Genomic DNA, 22,145 nt, shown 5'->3' on the forward strand with positions numbered 1-22,145 from the left:
GCGATATGGATATTGTTACATAATTACGTTGGTGCAGTCTGGGCCAATATAGCTACGCATATACCAAACCTAGCCAATCCCTCTAGAAATCATCATAATAGGCACCGCTATGACAGCGATCTCCACTATCTTCTGGGTCTTGTGCCAAGTGGCTGTCCTGCTGCATATTGAATACACAAGGTCATTTAATTGGCACGGGTGCCATTCAGAGATTGTGTTTGTGTTTTCTCATTGAATGCAAAGCATTCTCTGATTGGACAAGGTGTGATTGTGACATCACCACCTGGCCTCTCCACCTCATCCAGTCAGAGAACACTTTCCATTCATTGAGAAAATACAAAGTGATCTCCAATTGGTGCTTATGCCATACGAGTGATCTCCTCTGAACATGGAATCAATCAGAATCCAATTTTTCACAGCTTATAGAGGCCATCTAACCAACCAGTTATTTAAAAAAAACCCCAAACAATTTGACAGTGTGAAAGAACAGCATGATTCTATTCTTGTCAAATGCAGCATGCTGTTAGGTGCATTTGACATGCAGTCTAGAAATGTGAGATGAATTTAAGATGCCTGTGAGTTACTTCTGAGCTGTCTTTGCATTGACCTGAGTGGGACAAATCACTGTGGGGAGCAAACTTTGCCTATATACACAAATACTGTTGAGTGCTACTGATTGACCTGCAGTCATTAGCTACTGGAAGCCAATTATTAACTTCATAGGGAAGAAAAAAGGACACAGCTTTTGTTGTACCTTGTTACTCTGGACAGGAATCATGTCAGGTCCTAGTGTGGCACAACATCTTCAGTCCTACCAACTGTTTTACTTGGCAACATCTGCTCTACCTATGGTTAGGTTTGTGCTAGATCATGGTGTTGGAAATTCATGATCCATGTGCATTTCTCACATTCAGAACACACTGCAGTTGCAATCTGCAGCAGGTGTCAGTGACATCTCAAATGCAGGTCACAAATGCAGTGTGTTTTTCTGCATCAGATCACATGGTTCAAAACCATGCATTCTGGTTGCCGGTCCTACCAACTGTTTTACTTGGCGACATCTGCTCTACCTATGGTTAGGTTTGTGCTGGATCATGGTGTTGGAAATTCATGATCCATGTGCATTTCTCACATTCAGAACACACTGCAGTTGCAATCTGCAGCAGGTGTCAGTGACATCCCAAATGCAGGTTACAAATGCAGTGTGTTTTTCTGCATCAGATCACATGGTTCAAAACCATGCATTCTGGTTGCCATACATTTCCAAAAGTAGTGCATGCATTATTTTTGGTGCAACGTAGTGCAATTTGAGCCCATTCACACTGAATCACATGTGAATCGAACAGGAATACGTAGCACGTTCCTGTGCGATTTGTAAAGTGAACTGGGCCCAATGGGATTAAATAATTGCACATGTATCAGGCTAGTAAACGATGGCTTTTCTCTGGCTGCCCAGCTAAGAAAGAAACAATATTTTGTAACAGTATGTTATTTATTTATATGTTGCATTGACCTTGTAAGTCAATTTTATATTGAAGTGTTTTTGTCATTTTTACTGTGCAAAAGTAGACATGGCATACTGAAATGGGAGAGGAGGTGTTTGTGTCTTGTAGTAAAGGAGGGGGGATGACAATATATAAAACAGGAAAAAATGCCAACATTTAAAAAAAAAGTATTTCTTTATTAATAAATTTATTGTTTTCTGAGTGTCATTAAGTGCTAATGTGTATTTCTTTTTTTTTTTAGCTCTGCACTCCGGACCATGTCAAGTGGATCATCGAGACCTTCCAAAGTGTGTTTGGTGTGCGGAGATGAAGCATCTGGATGCCACTATGGCGTAGTCACTTGTGGAAGCTGTAAAGTCTTCTTTAAAAGAGCTGTGGAAGGTAAATGTTCAAGTGGGTGATTATTTTTTTACTATTTTCTATGTTTTGTTTGTGTCACCTGTTCTTGAAGCATGCTGAGTGTTCATTAGTCTGTAGTAAAATGCATTGTCCAACACAATAATGATCCTATCATCCATTGCAAATATAGAAGGATCATTTTAACACTTTAGTTGATGTTCTAAATGTATGCCATGACATCCTTTTTCTTCAATGATCAATTTCCACAGAATGGTTAATACAAAAATGTGTGATTATTTATTTGTCTGTTATTTTTTCTATTGTGGCAACTTATAAAACAAATCAAAATAATTTCCATTTGAAAGCTTTTGGGTCAGCTTTAGTTTACTTATTTCCTTTTGTTTCAATGTTTAAAAATGTTTTTTGAATATGCTTGAGTTTACTTATTTCCTGATGTATATTTTTAATCTGTTTTTTGTGTACATTCTACTACATGTGCATGTATACAATCTATTTTTAAATTTTTAGTAAGCATTTAATACATTGCATAAGATTCACAGAGCACTATCGCTTATCTAAACAGACAGCAGGAGCTGCCAGAATTACAGTTTGTTTGAGTTTGTTTGATCCATGCAATGGTATATTCATTTCTGTGTGTAAATTGTAGCTTGTAGCTGATGCTGCAGCCACCTAGGGGTATGTATAATTTGGGGAAAAAAATCCAAACTTCTCTTTTAAAGCTTCATCTGCTTGCAAAAAAAATCCCAAAATATTAATGTGCAATATTTCATGTTTACCTGAAAATTTTTTTTTAAATGTTATTTTTTTATTCCTAACCATAAAAACAAGGTAAGAAAAAAATTTAAATAAGCACTACACATTTAACTGCTTGCCATCTAACCACTGTGTAAAAACGGCCACAAGGTGGCACCGCTGTGAAAAATCATGTTTTAAAATGTCATTTTGCAAAACAGGTAGGGGATGCGTGCCCACCCTACCCGTCCTGCCAATCACGGGTGTCAATCACCGGGTACCTGCTGGTCATTACCCGCCAGGTCCCGGCGATTGCCAGCAAACAGTGACACAGAGCACAGCTGCATTTTTTACAATGCAGCTCTGCTCCCTGTCAGTTCCTAAGACACTGGTCCTGAGAGCGGAGTTTAGCTCTCCGGATCAGTGTGTTCCTGTGAAGTACACACCCCCCACCCACTAGTAAAACACTCCCCTCACACAGTTAACCCTTTGATTGCCTAAAAAAAGTTAACCCCTTACTCCCCAGTGCCATTAGTACAGTGTCAGTGTTTTTTTTTTTTTGCACTGATCACTGTATTGGTGTCACTGGGGATGTCAGTGACTCCAAGTCAGTTCCCCCCAGTGTCAAAATATCCGCTGCAGTCCCGCCATAAGTTGCTGATCACTGTCTAAAATCGCTAATCACCGCCATAAGTTGCTGATAATTGCCATTATTAGTATAAAAAAAAAATCCCAGTATCTTTCCTGCTATTTGTAGACACTATAACTTTCACGTAAACCAATTCATTTACACGTATTGGGATTTTTTTTTTAGCAAAGACATGTTGCAGAATACATTTTGGCCAAAATGTATGACGAAATTTTATTTTTAAATTTTTTTACTGGACATGTTTTATAGCAAAAAGTCCAAAATATTGTTTTTTTCTCAAAATTGTCAGCCTTTTTTTTTATAGTGCAAAAAATAAAAACCGCACAGGTGATCAAATACCACTGAAAGAAAGCTCAATTCGTGGGAAAAAAAGGACGTAAATTTAATTTGGGTGTAGTGTTGCATGACCACGCATTTGTCAGTTAAAGTAACGCAGCGACGTAACACAAACCGCTTCTGAAACCGCTTCCTGACCGCCCTATAGCAGAAATATTGCTACAGGGCGGCACAGGTGCACAAAATCACACACACACATATATATATATATATATATATATATATACATGATTTGCTCTCCCATGGTTTTCATGCCCCTCCCAGATAGCGTCAGATTGCCAGTCAGTACACCAGTCATCACATTCAGTACACCAGTCATCAAATTTAACCCATTGATTGCCAGGAGCACGCTCATGCACAATAAACCTCCATTGCTAGTATAGTGTCTGAACGGATCAATATCTTTGATCAGATCAGCACTATACCAGCGTTCACATTAGTATAGCGTCCCCAAAAATGCAGCGTTAGCGGGATCAGTCCCGGCACCTGCCAACACCTGCGTTTAGCCCCTACGCTTACCCCCTCCTTCTCCCCCAGCAAGTGCAGTGTCAGTAGGTCACTGTCACTTGATACATTGCACACAAAACCTCAGTGTTCGCAGAATCAGGCCTGATCTCTGTTAGCACTTGCTGGTAAATTTTGATGACTCTCATATGCAGCAGAGTGCCAGTACTAGTGCTACGCTACCTTTTGGTGAACTGGCGAGCACCAGTGGTCTAGTACATCTTGGTCTTTCACATACCTCTTAGATTGTAAGCTCTCAAAATTAGGGCCCTCCTAACCCTCTTGTATTGAACTGTATTGTTGCTGTATTGTCTCCCGTTATACTGTAAAGTGCTGAGCAAATTGTTGGCACCATATATATCCTGTATAATAATACCAGCACTGCAGTATGACTTGGTGACGTGGCGAGTCCCATAAGTCCAGTACAAGCCGGTGCGGTGGTGAGCACAAGTATTGTCCCGCAGCCACCAAGAATTCACACACAGGCCCATAGAGCTCCTAGTATCTTTCCGGATGTGCTTGCAAATCCCAATTGACAGCCCACAAATTCTGCAGCACCTGTACTACCCCCATTCACTGCCCAACCCAGAATTCAGGTGGAAATAGCAAATTTAACTGCTCCCCTTGATTTTTGGAGCTGTTTTTCACAGAATATCTGTATGCGTTGATTGTGGATCAAAGCAATTTATATGCACAACAATTTATCGCCAACCCAAATTCAAACCTTGCTAGGCCAGTTGCATGGAAACTCATTACGGTTTCCGAATTTACATTTTTTTGGGCCTAACCCTCAACATTACTAAAAGAAATGAATTGCGGTTGTATTGGTCCGTAGACCCGATTCATCATATGCCTGTGTTCTCTGCTGCCATGGCCAGGCATAGATATGAGAGTATAATGTGTTTTATGCATTTCAACGACAATACACTCTGTCATCCTCGGGGTGACCCTGAATTTGATTGGCTCCACAAATTTCAGCCCCTCGCAAATCACCTTAACCAAAAATTTGCAGATGTCTGTACTCCCCAGCAAAACATCTGCGTTGATGAGTCCCTGATTAATTTTTCTGGCCGCCTTGCATTCAAACAATTTCTCCCCAGCAAGCATGCCAGATATGGGGTCAAGATGTAGAAGACCTGTGAGAGGGCAACAGGCTAATTTTGGATTTACGAGGGAAAAGATAGTCACGTGGAGTCCCCTGGATGCCCAGACTACATGGGTAGCAGTGGCAAGATTGTTTGGGATTTGGTGTCATCCTTTTTCCATATGGGGTACCACTTATACGTGGACAATTTTTATTCAAGCCTGCCACTATTTAGACATTTGTTCAATCTTGGAACTGGCGCATGTGGCAAAGTGTGACCTAATATCTGCCCACCATTAGAAGTGGGTGGATGCAGGGAGGAATATTATAATGGTGGGCATACCACACACTTTTTCTGGCAGAGATTTCTTCTCTTTTTTTCATTCAGTCCACAGGCTGCATACGAAAAAAAAGAACATAGCATATACACCCAACAAGGATCAGCGACGTACTGGTACATCACTGGACCTTGAATGATTATACCAGGATGATGCCTACAGCTGCAGGCATCATCCTGGTATCGTTTTCTTTTAGCCGGCGATTGGTTTTCATTTAAAAGCAATCCTAGTGGCTAATTAGCTGCAGGATTGCTTTTACAAGCAGCGGGATATGATGACCCCCCTCCCCTGCTTCCTTCCACGGCCTTCTCGGGCAGTCCCGTGCCATCCGGGGAACCTGAGAATGCAGCCGGTGTTTCTGCCAGCTGACCATAGAGCTGATTGGAGACCAGAGTGGTGCCAATCATCTCTATAGTCTAAGAATTCGGAAGCTACAGGCATTTCATCACTTCAGTTTTGCAGGATATAAACAGCGCTATTTGTAAATTGGGAAAGCATCTGATCACACTGATTTTGGTTTGATTAGATAATGTAATGGCAGAGGAAATATCTAGAGCCTGATAGACCCCAGATTTCTCAAAAAAGAATATATGACAATGCCCATTGAAGTTATAGGGGATATTTGCATTCCCTGTGATAGCATTAAAAGTGATCAAAAAAAAAATGAAAGGTACAGTGTAAAAATAATTAAAAAAATCAAAATAACTTTAAAAAAAAAACAATTGCCCCTCCCATGCACACACACCTGTGTGCACAAGCTTTGACTCTGTGCCGGTATGTAAACAGCGGTTGCACCATACATGTGAGGTATTGCCGTGAACATCAGATCAAGGGCAGTAATGCTCACACTAGACCTCCTCTGTAAATCTAAAATGGTAGCTTTTAAAGGCTTTTAAAGCGTTTCCTATGAATATTAAAAATGTATGCAGTTTGTCGCCATTGCACGGGGCATGCGCAGTTTTAAAGCATGTCATATTTGGTATCTATTTACTCGGCATACCATCATCTTTTATATCTTACCAAATAATTGCCCAATATATTGTGTTTTTGTGCATTAGAAGTAAAAAAAAAAAGTGTATTTTTTTTTCAAAATTGCTTTTGAAAAATTGCTGCGCGAGTACTATGTGCCATAAAAAATTGTAGTACCCACCATTTTATTCACTAGGGTGTCTGCTTTAAAAAATATATAATGTTTGGGGGTTTAAATTAATTTCCTAGCAAAAAATACTGCTTTTTTTCATGTGAACAAAAAATGTCAGAAAAGGCTTGATCTTCAGGTGATTAGAAGAGTGAGTGATGTGTGGCATAAACTTCTAATGCTGGGTATAAAACGCCCCCATCCCCCCAAAACAACCCCTTTTTGGAAAGTAGACACCCAAAACTATTTGCTGAGAGGCATGTTGAATAAATAGAAGAATTTATTTTTTACCACAAGTTTTTGGAAAATGAAAAAAATTCTTTTTTTTTTGCACAAAATTGTCACTTAAATGATTTACTGCTCACACATGCCATTGGTATATGTGGAATTACTCCCCAAAATACATTCTGCTACTTCTCCCGAGTATGGGGTACCACATGTAAGAGACGTTTTGGCAGTCTAGCCAAGTACAGGACCCCAAAATCCAATAAGCACCTTCAGGCTTTTAAAGGACTTTATTTCCTCATTACACTTCCAGACTACCTAACACAGTTTCGGAGGCCCTGAAATGCCAGGATAGCACTTAACCCCCCCCCCAAATGACCCCTTTTGGGGAAGTAGACACCCCAAGGAATTTGATAAGAAACATGGTATTTTGCAGATCTCATTTGTTGCTACAAGTTTTTGGAAAATGAAGAAAAAAAACAAAAACATATTTTTTCGATTCTTTTTTTATATTTCAAAACCTTGTGAGAAAAAATGAGATCTGAAATATACTCACCATGACTCTTTTGGGGTGTTTACTTTCCAGAAAGGGGTCAATTGGGGGGGGGGGGGGTTGGTGCTATCCTGGCATGTCAGGGCCTTTGAAACTGTGATAGGTATTGAGGAAGTGAAATGAGGAAGTTACGCACCTTCAGGCTTTCAACGTGGTCATTGGATTTCAGGCTCCTGTATGTGGCTAGGCTCCCAAAAAGTCTCACACATGTGGTATCCCCATGCTCGGTAGGAGTAGCAGAATGTATTTTGGGGTGTATTCCACATATCCCCGTGGCTTGTGCGAGAAATAAATCATGTAAATGACAACTTTGTGAAAAAAAATAAATAAATGGTTTTGTCATTTTCCAGAAACTTGTGGAAAAAAAAAAATATTACATGGACTCAATATGCCTCTCAGCAGATAGCTTAGGGTGTCTACTTTCCAAAAAGGGGTCATTTGAGGGTGTTTGTACTGTCCTGGTATTTTAGCACCTCAAGAAATGTGATGAGCAGTCAGAAAGTAAAAGCTGTGTAAATTCCATTATCTATACTATAGTTTGTAGACGCTATACCTTTCACACAAAGTAATAAATATACACTTACTGGGATTTTTTTAGCCCACAACATGTAGCAGAATACATTTTGGCCTAAATTTATGATGAAATCTTAGTTTTTTTGGATATTTTTTATGACCGAAATGAGAAAATATTGGGGGTTTTTTTGTTTTTTTTCAAAACTTTTTTTGTTTATAGCACCGAAAATAAAAAAGTGCACAGGTGATCAAATACTACCAAAAGAAAGCGCTATTTGTGTGAAAAAAAGGACATACATTTCATTTATGTACCGTATTGCATGACTGCGCAATTGTCCATTAAACTAGCGCAGCGCTGTATAGCAAAAACATGACGTAAATTGCAGTATCTATGCCATAATTTGTAGACGCTATAACTTTCACACAAAGCAATCAATATACACTTATTGGGATTTTTTTTACCAAAAACATGTAGCAGAATACATTTTGACCTAAATTTATAACAAACTTTGAGTTTACTATACATTGTTTATAGCTGAAAGTAAAAAATATTGTTTTTCTTCAAAATTTTTGGTCTTTTTTTTATAGCGTGAAAAATAAAAAGCGCACGGATGATCAAATACCACCAAAAGAAAGCTCTATTTGTGTGAAAAAAAAGGATGTAAAGTTCGTTTGGGTGCAGCATTGCATGACCGCGCAATTATCAGTTGACTTAGTGCAGCGCTGAGTAGCAAAAAGAGGCCTTGTCATTAAGGGGGGTAAATCCTCAGGAGTGCAAGCGGTTAAATATATATGTATACAAAATATTAAAAAACAAAAACACAAGACAGAAAATGCAATGATATAAGCATCAGTTTCTCTTAAAAATAACCTATGGGCAAGTCTCTCAAAACAACCTGACAAGTTTACACTTCAGGCATTAAACAGTCTCTCAACCATTATCTGATCGCATATATAGACGAGACATTGTGAGTGTGCAGCAGGGATTGCTATTAGTATTTATTTATTGCAGACATTTTCTGTATATAGCATTCACAATTTATGCAGCTTTTTTGCAAACTTTGCACTCATATCAGTCTCTACCCTTAAGGAGCTTACAATCAAAGGTTCCTATCTTATACGAAGACAAACATGCATACGGAGCTGGATTAACCATTCAGCAAAATAAACATGTACTTGGGACATCAAGGGCAGCACAGAGTTTCCCCCTAGCCATCTTGCCATTAAAGGATAATAGCACTTTAAAACAAAGTGCACTTACCCTTTTTGACCCTTTGCCTCAGCTAGCTGATCCAATTCTAACCTCTCTACAAATGATCTTACTGCCACAGCTTCCATTGCTTATTTGTATTTTGCACTACAAGACCTCTAACTCTTGACTTCACAGGTGCATTACAGATCTATAGATTTATATGGAGCTGGTTTGCACCAGATCCGTTCTCGTTTCCTGCATTGCGTTCAACCGCACAGCCCTTGTGATCTGCATGTGGGTGCCAATGCATTGTCAAAGGCACCCCAAATGCAGTACCATGCAATTTGGTGCACTGTGTTTTTAAACGTAGTGCAAGCACTAATTTTCCCATGGTCCACTGCATTTTGCTGCCCATTCAAATGGGCTGTCAAAATGCTGCTCATGGGAGTACACAGGAATCGCACAGGTGAACCAGCCCTAAAAGTTTCAGAATGCACATCTTCACAAATTTTCACAACTTAAGGTCAGGTGAGTGGACTGTGCTGTTAAGTGAATACAGAGAAACATAGCGCAGTAGCATACACTAGCTTCAGCTTCTAAAATATTTATTTAATGTTTAATATGAATTATTATTTAATATTTTGGTTTTATAGAGCATGATGAAATATAGGCTCAAAAACCTTAAAGAGGTTTTCTTACCTGTTTAAAGTTTTGTCAGCTTGTGTACATGGGTATTTGTGAACATCAGAACTGCTTTTAATCCCGTTTAATAAAAATACAAGAGCAGCTTACAAGAAGATCAGAAACGCATGCAAACTGAATGCAGGTTAGAGCATTCTTCCTATCTACACTAGCATATAGAGGTTTTGGAGGTGGAATACCAGCACTAGTAGTCACAGTTGTATAAATTGTGTGATTATAGCCTATCACCTATCTATCCATTGTTTTACCTAATTTTTGGTTGCAAAATCCTAGCATTTAATCCTAGCAATAGTAGCAATAATTGGGAAGTAAACTCATTAAGTGAGGATAAATGCTCAGGTGTAAAAAAGTCCTTGAGCATCTCTTGTGACAAGTGGGCTCTAATTAGTTGTGATAAGCAGCACTTATAATATTCGGAAGCAATCATTATCTCAAAAGATTTTCTAGCATATTGGAAAATCTTTTTGCAGTTGTTAGGTTCTTTTTCTATGAAGAAAAGGGAAATTAATGAGTACTTTGTGTGTGACACATCCATTTACCAATCACAAAGAATGAAGTGTAAAGGTGAGTGATGAATTGTTTAAGGGCTGTTAGATGTCACATAACCAGTGAGACATGTTCCAGTCTATGTCAGCAGTCTATTATATATGTATAGAGTTATAAAGATAAATGAGTAAATATATAAATTCTAATTTACTAAATAACTAATACCTGTGTATGTGTGTGTGTGTGTAGTTTTCTTCATATATATATAAGCATTACATGTCTGTCAGCTCCTCAGGAAGTGTAAAATCACCATACAAAAGAAGAGCATTGATACTTGTTCTGCTGTCTGTCCCTTGGAGCCTTGCTCTCTTCCAGAGCTATGGCCCCTAGAAGAAACTTCAGAACCTGATATTTCTGGGTATGTCAGATACCTTTATACCCTATTGTGTGAAGAGGTTCTGCTCGCTCGCTGCTAACGTCACTGTTGGCCCCCCTTATTATGAAATGGCGTAATTAATTGTTGAGAAGCTATTAATTGGATTACCTTTCCCAAAATTAAGACCATTCCTGGATGGGCTGATCCATTAAGCCATTATCCAAACGTAAGCATAGCCTCAGTTAATGAAGGACTCTAATCCAGCCAGCTCCAATGATTCTTCAGAATGATCCTGTGAACATACTGTTTTAAGTAGGATCCAGTGAGCTGAGTTATCCTCAGGGTTCTTTTTTGAGGATTCTGCCAGGAAGGTCAAAGGGATTTTGTTCTTCATTTGGACGTTTCTGTTGGATGCACATAAGAAGGAAGAGCAGAAGAAGAGATATTCTTTACTAATACTTTGTGGCAGTCAACATGGAGCTGTAAACCCCAATGTAGATATCTTATCACCAAAGTTACCAGGAGATATAAGAAATCACTGAACCAACAACCATGCCTCTTCAATGAAAGAATCCTTTACTTTTAACTTTTTTTCCTTTCAAAAAATGTGCACAATTGTGAATCAGGTTCTTTGTGTAATCCCATTTTTATTAGCCTCTCCTTGTGATTAGTCATAGGATGCTATAAAGCAGTTGTGATTGTGAAGTTGTATGATGGTGAAGGTAACTGGTGAGTGCACTGGGTTCTGGGGCAAATATCTTTCTGCCTTCCACCTTATAATGCAGTATGACCATATGTTTCAGAATCGTGGAAATTCACAAAGTAGTCTGCAGTCTACTCTTGTGACAGTTTATCACAAATATTAGTCAGGAAATATATAACCTGTAAATACTAAATGTATGACTTGATTGGCTTGACTTGCTACTGAGTTGCTCAGAGTTTAGCTAAGTACAGTTGTGCTGAAGGTTTTTAGTAATGTAAACAAAAGGTCAGTAAATCTACAAGATGGAACAAACTCCCATTATATGATTGTAACTTAAATGATGGACAGAAGGTATACTTTCGTGTGATTAGTATACTGAGCCATTATCCATAATTGAACTCTAATAGGAACTCTTAGAATATGGTTGGAAATTCCTATGACTTATTAAGAGTCAGGGAAAATAGCCTTGTGTAAGTCTTTCAATAGGAAGTAAACCAAATGTCTCTTAAAAAGAAGAAAATAAAGAAGTAGGGCTTCCCTAAGTATCGCCAAGAAAACACTGGGAGCTAGGGTCACGGAGTGGCAGAAGACTGTGGATACAAAGAGTGACTGCAGTGGCTGAAGTGACACTGGACAATAGATTCTGTGAAGTATGAATACTCCAAGGACTTGGAAGGAACCTGACATTAAGTACCTGTGCATTCGGCCAAGGCGAGAGATAAGAGCAAGGTGCAGAGTTTCTAAGGAGTCACCTGAATTTTGCCAGATCACTCAGTAAGAGGTGCTGCAGCCCTTTGACTCACCCAAACAGGTAGCGATAGGACAAGAAATCCTGGTGCTCAAGAGAGAGTCTGTAGTAGCACAGGATTGCCAGAGTCACGGGAACACAAATGAGAGTCTGTGGAAGAACTGTGGTGCTGGGATCACATGAGCACAGGAGAGTCTGTGGGTTGCTGGATTCAAAGAAACATGGAGGAGACTTTAGGAGCACTGGGGCGCTGGCATTACAGAAACACAGGAAAGTTATGAGGAACACTAGGATTACAGGAAAACAGGAAAGTTATGAGGAACACTAGGATTACAGGAACACAGGAGTCTCTGGGAGAATGAGTGCTGGCAGCACAAGACCACAAGAAATATTCTGGGAGCACAGGGATGTTTGGATCACAAGTACTCAGGAGAATCACTTGAAGCACTGTGGTGCTGAGATCATGTGCACTCAGGAGATTCTCTGGGAGCACAGGGGTGCTGAAAACACAAACCTGAAAGAGTCCTGGAACACAGAAACTCACATGAAGCACACAGACATTGAATGCAGGAAGGATCACTTAGAGTCACTGCACACAAGGGTCACAGAGGTTTATATATAGGTGACCTCATACAGAGAGAAAGAGACAGTTCATGAATGTGACACAGGTGAGTGCGACAGAGAAATGGATGTAAATTGAATATGTATGAGCAATGTGGAGGTAGTGAAAGCATTAGAAATGCTGCATTTACTGTGTGAGCAGAGTAAGTTCTATCCTTCATGCCTAGCAGTGTGGAAGCAGTAAAGTATTAAATGTGTACTATGTGAGAAGTGAGCATACACATACAGCATGTAGCAGTGTGTACATATGTGTGTATTAATAGTGTAGTAAGTGGCAATATGACTGGTGGTAATTTCAGTCATGTGACCTTGGCATTGATCAGTGACAAACCACACAAACAGCTAACTCTTCCTCATTTCTCACCCTTGGTCCCTCCTATGCTCTTCTTCTTCTTCTAGCTGCATAGGCCTGGCTTCCTCCAACTGCTGTCCTGGCCTCCTGTCTCTTCCTTCAACCCTTTGCTCTTAGGCTCCATATACACAAGCCTACCCTTACCGTCGGCCGTGGGAAAACGCAAATCGTGGCAAAATTGCAGTACTGCATCTTGTCACGGTTTTGCATTTTCCAGCGGTCAAAATGTTCCTATCCTGAACGTGATTATTCTGCGTTCAAGAGAGGGGCGTTTAGCCTCACCTAAACACGGAAACTGCTAAACGCTGCTAAAAGCCTATGTGTACATGGACACATAGGCTTTTATGGAGTTGAGTTTAGGAGCTTTGGCAAAAAAATGCCAAAAGCTCCTAAACTCGAGTTTAGCAGCTGCTTGTGTACATGAGCCCTTACTTCTCTTGACCCATCTTTTTCCATGTCCCAAGCTCCTCTAGCTTCCTGGCTCCCATCTCTCAACTTTTTGCTATTTGCCCTGGCCTGGCCTGTTTTGTCCACTCACTGCATGACTCCATCATAGGGCAGAGCTGGGTAGAGATCGTGTTTACAAAAGGCCAGGTGCACTCACTGGAGTGCCAACCAGTGCTGAGAATGAAGGAGCAGCCAGTTGTGGATAAGTACTTGAATGAAATGCAGAAGGATAGAGAAGACAGCACAATGAAGCAGTTTCAATAGAGCACACAACAATCGAACATCTAGAGCAGGGTGGCAGTGGTCAGCGTTGAGCTATGGTACATCCCCTTTTTCATTAGTGGTCAGTGAGCCCTCTGTGACAGCAGTTACCAAAAGGGTCTCACACTTCTGCAGCCACACAGCTTTCCAACAATGCCACACTGCAATTCTCTAGCACTGCTATGGACTCACCATGCTCTTATTCTGGCCCAGTACGAGTCCTGCACTTGACAGTGCCTAATCCCACCTTGTACATTCACATCACTCAACTAGGAGCCATGTGACATCTCTTTTTTTTTTCAACGCAGCTTTATTGGACAAAAAGTCCATTGTAGAATGACAATGAGAGTGTGGGAGGAAAGGTTTGTTCTGCCTTGTCAAAATTCCGCTTCCCTGCACCGCTCAGCTTAGGAGGGGGTGGAGGGAGCACTTCGGTTTTAGGGTCAGCATTTTGAGGACCCCTCATATGGTTGCGAGCAATGGGTAGACTGTGTTCGGCCTGTTGACTCAAACTATTGTGGAGAAATTTCTCCCCTGAAGGCTATTAGATATGTTCAATGAAGACACTAACATGAAGTGGTTTCCTCTGTTAACAAGAAGCTTTTATGTTTCTTTAACCTTGCTTGAAAGTCTGACTGAGAACAAAACAATGATTGGTGACTACTGTGGTATACAGCATTCTCGACTGCATTTCAAGAAAAACATCTTAGTACTTGACTGATTTGTCAGAATTAAGATTATATTCAGGAAATTAGTTATGGCTCAAACTCTGATGTTGTGATATGATAGTTTACTGTTGCATCCCTAATGTACCATCTTGAGCCTGAATTATTTTAATCACTTTATCATTGAAATTAATATATGCTTCTGAATGCTGGATGCCAACAAAACTCAGTCTATCTTTGTGTTTTCTGTCTAGTGAATTGATGACCAAAGGCAAGAGGTTGGGGTTATTTACTACATTAAACACCAAATCATTCCGGAACTCCCTGAGTTATCCTTCCAATGAAGTCTAATTTATGATGTGGTACTGGGTGATGAATAATTGTGTTCTTGCACTCGTTTCTTGCTTTCCAGCAGGGCATGGCTTTTTTTACTTGATTTTAATTGACTATGTGAATAAGTGCAGAGTGCTATCATAGCATACAGTGAGTGATTCATATTGAACAGATGAAAGACTTCTCACGTCAGGGAAAATTTAATGAGAGAATGTGGTTGGAAGCATTTAATTGATTTGGTATTTCCTCTCTTTTTCCTTCTAAATGCCAAAGAAACATATCCAGATTTCTATGCAAATGTTATGGCTTTCCAAGAAACACAGTGCATGCTGACTGTCTGAGGCAGCCATAGCATGTGTACTATATGCCTCTGTACACTCTCTTGTGCTAGGGAGCATAAAGGGAAAATGATGTGGAGAGCCTCGGTTCCAGAAAATTTGAAGCAGAGAAGGCTTATAACTGGCTGACTTAGATAGAAAGTGCATAAAAAATCTGGTATACTCGTGACCTAGCATGTGACACTTGCACATCTATATTTAGATCTTGAGTTTTCTGTATGAGTTGTATCATTAGTTCCGTATTGATAAAGGCAAAAGACAATTTTTGAAGATCAGTGTTTTCCACTATCCCTCTGTTGCTGTAAGGTGCTCCTGACATCTCAGTTTTAAGATACTGGTTTTACATAATAAAAATGATATATCCCTCTACTTTTATTGGTCACTTTTAAAAGTGTAAACCTAACTACAGTGAATTACGCTGAGAAAGAAATACTTAAGGACATTATTCAAAGTTGTCTCTTTATTCAGCTTTAAATAATCTATGAATAAATAGTCTGTTATGTACTTCTTACTATTTAGTGACTTGCTACCTGATTCTGTTATACTTGTACATCTGCTGAATATACCATGAAAATTTTCAAGATTTTCAAAGTATCATTTTGCATATATTTTGGAAAACAGCTTTGTTTGGTGTGAGGAAATGTGCATTTGATAGAAAATCCTGTAATATTGCATATATATTTTTATATTCTTAACCTGTGGAGCACAATGTTAGTCCTTTTAGAAAATAGTGCCATACTTGAAAGCTGTATTGCTAAATTGTATCTGCTTCTGTCATTCAGCAGATAAAACAGGACTCCTGCGTAGTGATTTAGAGTAACACACAGTACTTCCCAGCTCATTAGATAAATCATGCTACTGCTGCCTTGAAGTGTGTGTGTTTAGAAATTCAGCTCCTTTGTGGTTACTATAAATTACAAATGTGTCCTCCCCAGAGATTTTCCTCTGTGATAAGTCTCTTTCTCTAATTATTTTGGTCAGGAATCACATTAGTTATTTTTAATTCTTTGTGTCATTTGGTAAAAGAATACTCTCAGATATTTCATTCAAAGTGATTTCACTTCCTGTAAACAAATATAGTTGTTGCTACTCAGAATGTGTTCTGTACTCATATGTTAAATACCTGCTAACCAAAACCCTATTCCACCTTCAACAACACTCAAGGGTCATCCTACCTTCTAGTAAGGTCCTGTTCACTTTGTAATTTGAGTAAAGCAGTCCTTCACCCTCTCCAACCACTTTCCATTGGCAGCACAGTGGCTAAATGGTTAGCACTTCTGTCTGGCAGTACTAGGGTTGTTGGTTCGAATCCCAACCATGGCACCGCCTGCCTGGAGTTTGCATGTTCTCCCTGTGCCTGCGTGGGTTTCCTCCGGGTACTCCGGTTTCCTCCCACACTCCAAAGACATGCTGGTAGGTTAATTGGATCCTGTCTAACTTGACCCTAGTATATGTATGTATGAATGTGAGTTAGAGACCTTAGATTGTACGCCCCTTGAGGGCAGGGACTGATGTGAATGTACAATATGTATGTAAAGCACTGCGTAAATTGACGGCACTATGTAAGTACCTGAAATAAATAAATAAGTTTCACTCCTAACACCCTCCCATCTTACAATCTGAGATCTATTTATTACCTTTTTTTTTACATATTTTTCTAGTATCAACGCATGTTTGTTGCAGTGACACGTATGTTGCTGCAACGCATAGCTGTCAATCAACTTTTAAAGAACTGCTTCTCCCTAGAGAAAGGAAAGCTGCCATGCAGATAATCTGGTTTTCTAAACCAAACAGACAGGATAATTTCTGTCTGTGCTCTCCATACTTTAAAATTACTGGGAGTCAGTGAGAGGCATGTTTTATTAGAACCTCGTCATTGTTTCATGAAATTTGACACTTGAATCGCATGAAGAAAAGCTGCTAATGCTTTTTAAAAGCAGATTTTGACATTTTGAGCAGCAGGAGTGGCCATACAAAGATCCTTTTTTATTATGCATGTATGTGATTCAAGGACGCCCATGAGCAGTTAATATTCTTCCACAGAAAAAAAAATTGTTTTTTCTGGGGTTTCATTGAGTTGAATCTTTCTACAGCAAGTTCATAAAACAATAATGGAGTTTTTAACTGTTACTGTGTGTATGTTTTAAATGCGCCATTAGAGAGACAAAAAACTCATTAGCTGGCAATCTCATGTACCTGAGAACCATTTCAAAGCACACATCATTTTGAGCTTAGAAATATTTGTTATTCTTAAGTAGACAGTCTCATGCTTTTTATTTAACTTGCTTGGAGTACTCCTATTGGTATCACCATCCCAGGCTGGTCAGTAAATTTACAGCCATTATACTGGATATTGCCTAATCTCTAGAAATCTAAAGTATACAGACTTGTTTATTGACCATACTATGGTGACTTGTGTACTAAACCTACATATATTTGAGGTTTCTATACTGGTGATAAATAAGGGACAATAATTTAATAAAAATACCTTGAATTGTATTAATTATGCAATATATCTTATTCAACAAACAAAGCTGCATTTTTATCATTTTCTATTTCTATTATAAAAATTCAGAGTATTTTTAAACACAAATTAGTAAATAAAGGGCACATACAATGCATTCATAAAGTATTCTGACCCCCTTCACTTTTTTCAACTTTCTTATGTTGCAGCTTGATACTACTACTTAAATTCATTTTTTTCTCATTAACCCATACTCAGTACCCCACAATGACAAAGTAAAATTAGAATTTTAGAACTTATGAATGAACGATCAGTGCTGCTTATTAATTCATAATAGTAAAAGATCACTCAGAGCTTCAGCTCTGTGTGAAGTCTCTGCAGTGCCCTGTGCATAACAGTAGCCACAGATAAATTTCACAGAGCCTCAGCATTGAATGATCTATTACTATTATTAATGCACAAGCAATGCTGATCAAGCTTTGACATCCATTGGTTGGGCTGTGTATGTGTACAGCTGATGATGGTCATACAACATTGCAGGCTTTTTTTTCTGTGTATAGCAGTTCTGCTTTTCGGAACAGGCATAATCAAAACCTTCATGGTCATACTAAGGTTTGAGGTTTTGGTATGCACCAGTTCACTCAACATTAACTTTGTAACTGCTTTAAACACCAAAATGATTTGTACACTTTATTTTTTAGTACATACAGTGCATTAATAAACTATTCAGACCCCCTTCAACTTTTTCAATTTTGTTATGTTGCAGCCTGATACTAGTTATTTAAATTAATTTTTTTCTCATTAATTTATACTCAGTACCCCATATAGACAAAGTAAAACAGAATTTTAGAAATGTCTGTGAATGTATTTAAAAGAAAAAACTAAAATATTACATGTACTCAAAGGAGGCGTATTTCCAAAGCTCTTTTGGTTATACTTCTCCTGTGGATTACAGGAATGGTGTGAAGTCCATATGGCAAGGATCCACCCAAATGCCTGGCCCAGCACCTGGCTCAGAACCCCCCCCCCCACACACACACAGCCCAGGGCTCCAGTAAGCATTGAAGTGGCAAAGCAGAGAGCCGGAGACTGACACTCACAGCTCTCTGCTCACAGAATGGTTAAAACTGAGCAATCAGCAGTCTTTGATCGGTCAGTTCTGAGTTTTTTTCTAAATCCTGTACTTTTTTTTTAAGTATTCAGACCCTTTACTCAGTACTTTGTTGAAGTACCTTTGGCAGCAATTACAACTGGAGTATATTTGCGTATGACGTGACAAGCTTTGCACACCTGGATTGGGGGATTTTGTGCCATTCTTCTTTGCTAACTCTCTCAAGCTCAGTCAGGGTGGATGGGGACCATTGATGGACAGCCATTTTTAGTTCTCTCCAGAAATGTTCAATATTGTTCAAGTCAGGACTCTGGCTGGGCCACTCTAGGATATCCACAGAGTTGTCTTTAAGCCACTTCTGTGTTGTCTTGGCTGTGTGCTCAGGATCGTTGTGAAGTTGAAAGCTGAACCTTCAGCCCAGTCTGAGGTCCTGAGCACTGTGGAACCGGTTTTCATTGCTCCATTCAGCTTTCCCTCAACTCTGACCAATCTCCTAATCCCTGCTGCTGAAAAACAACCCCACAGCATTATGCTGCCACCACCATGCTTCACCTTTGGGATGGTGTTCAGCAGGTGATAAGTGGTGCTTGGTTTCCTCTAGATATAATGTTCTTCAGGTGCTTTTATGCAAACTCTAAGCTATTTCATGTGTTTTGCACTGAGGAGAGGCCACTCTGCCATAAAGCCCCGATTGTTGGAAGGCTGTAGTGTTGGTTGTCCTTTTGAACTTTATCCCATCTCCACACAGGATCTCTGGAACTCAGTCAGTGTGACCATCAGGTTCTTGGTCAACTCTCTTACTAAGGCTCTTCTCCCCCAATTGTTCAATTTGGCAATGTGGTTGCTCCAAACTTCTTCCATTTGAGAATTATGGAGGCCACTGTGCTCCTGGGGATCTTCAGTGCAGCAGAATTTTTCTGTAGCCTTCCTCAGATCTGTGCCTTGCAATAACCCTGTCACTGAGTTCTGCAGGCAGTTCCTTTGACCTCATGGCTTTTCCTCTGATACAGCATGTATTGTCAGCTTTGAGGCATTTTATAGAGGTGTGTGTTCCTTTCCAAATCATGTCCAATCAGTTTAATTTCCCACAAGTGGACTCCATTCAAGGTATAGAAACATCTCAGCAGAGATCAAGAGATATGGGAGGCACCTGGGCTAAGTTTCAAGTGTTGTTACAAATGGTCTGAATACTTATGCCAATATGATATATAATTTTTTCCTTTTTCATACATTTGCAAACATTTCTAAAATTCCATTTTCTCTCTATCATTATGGGGTACTGAGTGTAGATTACCCACTTGACCTCCAGAAGGTTTTACCTCTTTCCTGACCAGGCCATTTTTTGGCATTGCACTACTTTAACTGGTATTTTTGCGATCATGCAGTACTGTACTCAAACTAAATTTATCTCATTTGTTTCACACAAATAGAGCTTTCTTATGGTGGTATTTGATCACCACTGTGGTTTTAATTTTTTATGATATAAACGAAAAAGACAAAAAATACTATATTTTCTACTTTCTGTTATAAAAATTATCCAATAAACTCAAATTTCATCAACCATTTAGGTCAAAATTTATTTTGCTACATGTCTTTGTTAAAAAATAAAATCCCAGTAGGCATATATTATTTGTTTAGTGTGAAAGTTACAGCGTCTAGAAACTATGGTATATATACTGGAATTTACATAATTTTACTTTCTGACTGCCTATCACATTTCTTGAGGTGCTAGAATGCCAGGGCAGTACAAAAATCCCCCAAATGACCCCTTTTTGGAAAGTAGCCACCCCAAGGAATTTGCAGAGAGGCATGTTGACCAGTTGATCAGCAGATCCAGGCCAAAAATCATTGAACTTAATGACTGATCGGTGCTTTACCAAATCACAGCACTGCCGGGCCAGCGCCATGTGCATGCCTTCTGTCCGGGAGCGTGGTATGCGATCCAGCGCAGAGAGGCTGCTCTGCCACCGTACATCTAAGTGATGCTGTCAGCAAGCAGTTAATGACAAAAAAATGAATTTAAACTGTAGTATCAGGCTGCAACATAACAAAATTGAAAAAAAAGTGAAGGAGGTCTGTATGTTTGCAATGTTAATGCACGATAAGTCTTGAAAATAAAGTGTGAAAATCATTTTGGTGTTTAAAGCAGATTGATCCTGACTTCTCTAATCCTCCCCTTCTTAAAGTGCCCCCCTCTTATCTACTGATAAGACATATCACGTGAAGTCACACTGCACATGCTCACTTTGGTGTGTATTGCTAGAGAGGTTTTTTTTTTTCTTGGGAGAGTGCATGTGATCAGCACAGGGCCAATCAGCACTGCCCAGACAGAGGTCAGGGGTTCTGCATCCTCCTAGAGCAGAAAAAAAAACTCCTACAAGCTACTACTTAACCAGTGCTCTGCTGAACACTGATAGAAGTCACAAGACTGCTGATGAGAAAAAGTATTCAGCATATATTTACTAAAATAATTGCATATTGCGTGTACTGTGGGAGACTGAAAATACTGAATGCAGGGTCCTGGGTTTAGTAACACTTAAAATATTTTAAGTGTTGTTTAGCTTATATATATATATATATATATAGCCCTTGGTTCAGTTCAAATTCATCCCTTTGTTTCTTCCGCCTTCCCCCCCATCCAACAACACTACTGCTATTCACGGAAAACAAAAAAGCCTGTGAGGTTGTATGACCATCAGCAGCTGTACACATACACAGCCCAACCAATGGATGTCAAAGCACGATCAACATTGCTTGTGCATTAATAATAGTAATAGATCATTCAATGCTGAGGCTCTGTGAAATTTATCTGTGGCTACTGTTATGCAGAGGGCACTGCAGAGACTTTACACAGAACTGAAGTTCTGAGTGATCTTTTACTATTATGAATTAATAAGCAGCACTGATCGTTCATTCATAAGTTACAGATCACTCGGCATAGAGGGGGACAGGGTTCTGTTCTGGTTGTACCTCCCCCACAGGAACACCCATAATTTGGGCTTCAAAAGGAGGTATAGCTACAGTCAACATTAAGTGTGTTTAGGGGACAACAGGGCCACCAGTTAGAATTAGACCAAGTGCTATATGCAATTGGTCCCCTGGGGAGTTAAATAATGATGATAATAATAATAATAATAATAAAAAAATAACAATAGTTCTTCTTTAACATAGTTCATTAAGTATCTCTAGACTTGAAATATTACTTGGTATGAACTAATTCAACAAACCATTCACCCATACATCCATCCATCAATCAACATTAGGCGTTTAAATGTTGTATTTTCACAGCATTGAAGGAGAATATTATCACTTGATGGCATATGAAGACTGCAGTATTCCTGACATTTGTCATTTTAGAACAGGTGTGTTCTCTCAGGAAACTGTGCACTGGGGTCAGCAGGATTAACTG

General features: G+C 39.3%; 1 protein-coding gene across 2 annotated transcripts in view; it reads left to right on the forward strand.

Annotated features, from left to right (window-relative positions):
* NR3C2 (nuclear receptor subfamily 3 group C member 2) overlaps positions 1 to 22,145 on the forward strand; it is a 514,840-nt gene that overhangs the window by 286,158 nt on the left and 206,537 nt on the right. Inside the window, exon 3 of one of the 2 annotated variants that reach the window (XM_089670472.1) lies at positions 1,747 to 1,898. In XM_089670472.1, coding sequence (XP_089526598.1) covers positions 1,747 to 1,898 — 152 coding nt within the window. The remainder of the gene's footprint in view (positions 1 to 1,746; positions 1,899 to 22,145) is intronic. The other variant, XM_089670473.1, reaches the window with a different exon arrangement.

The sequence above is a fragment of the Staurois parvus genome, unplaced genomic scaffold, assembly GCF_062004578.1.
Source record: "Staurois parvus isolate SC_StPar_1 unplaced genomic scaffold, SC_StPar_1.0 ptg000090l, whole genome shotgun sequence".
NCBI lineage: Eukaryota > Metazoa > Chordata > Amphibia > Anura > Ranidae > Staurois > Staurois parvus.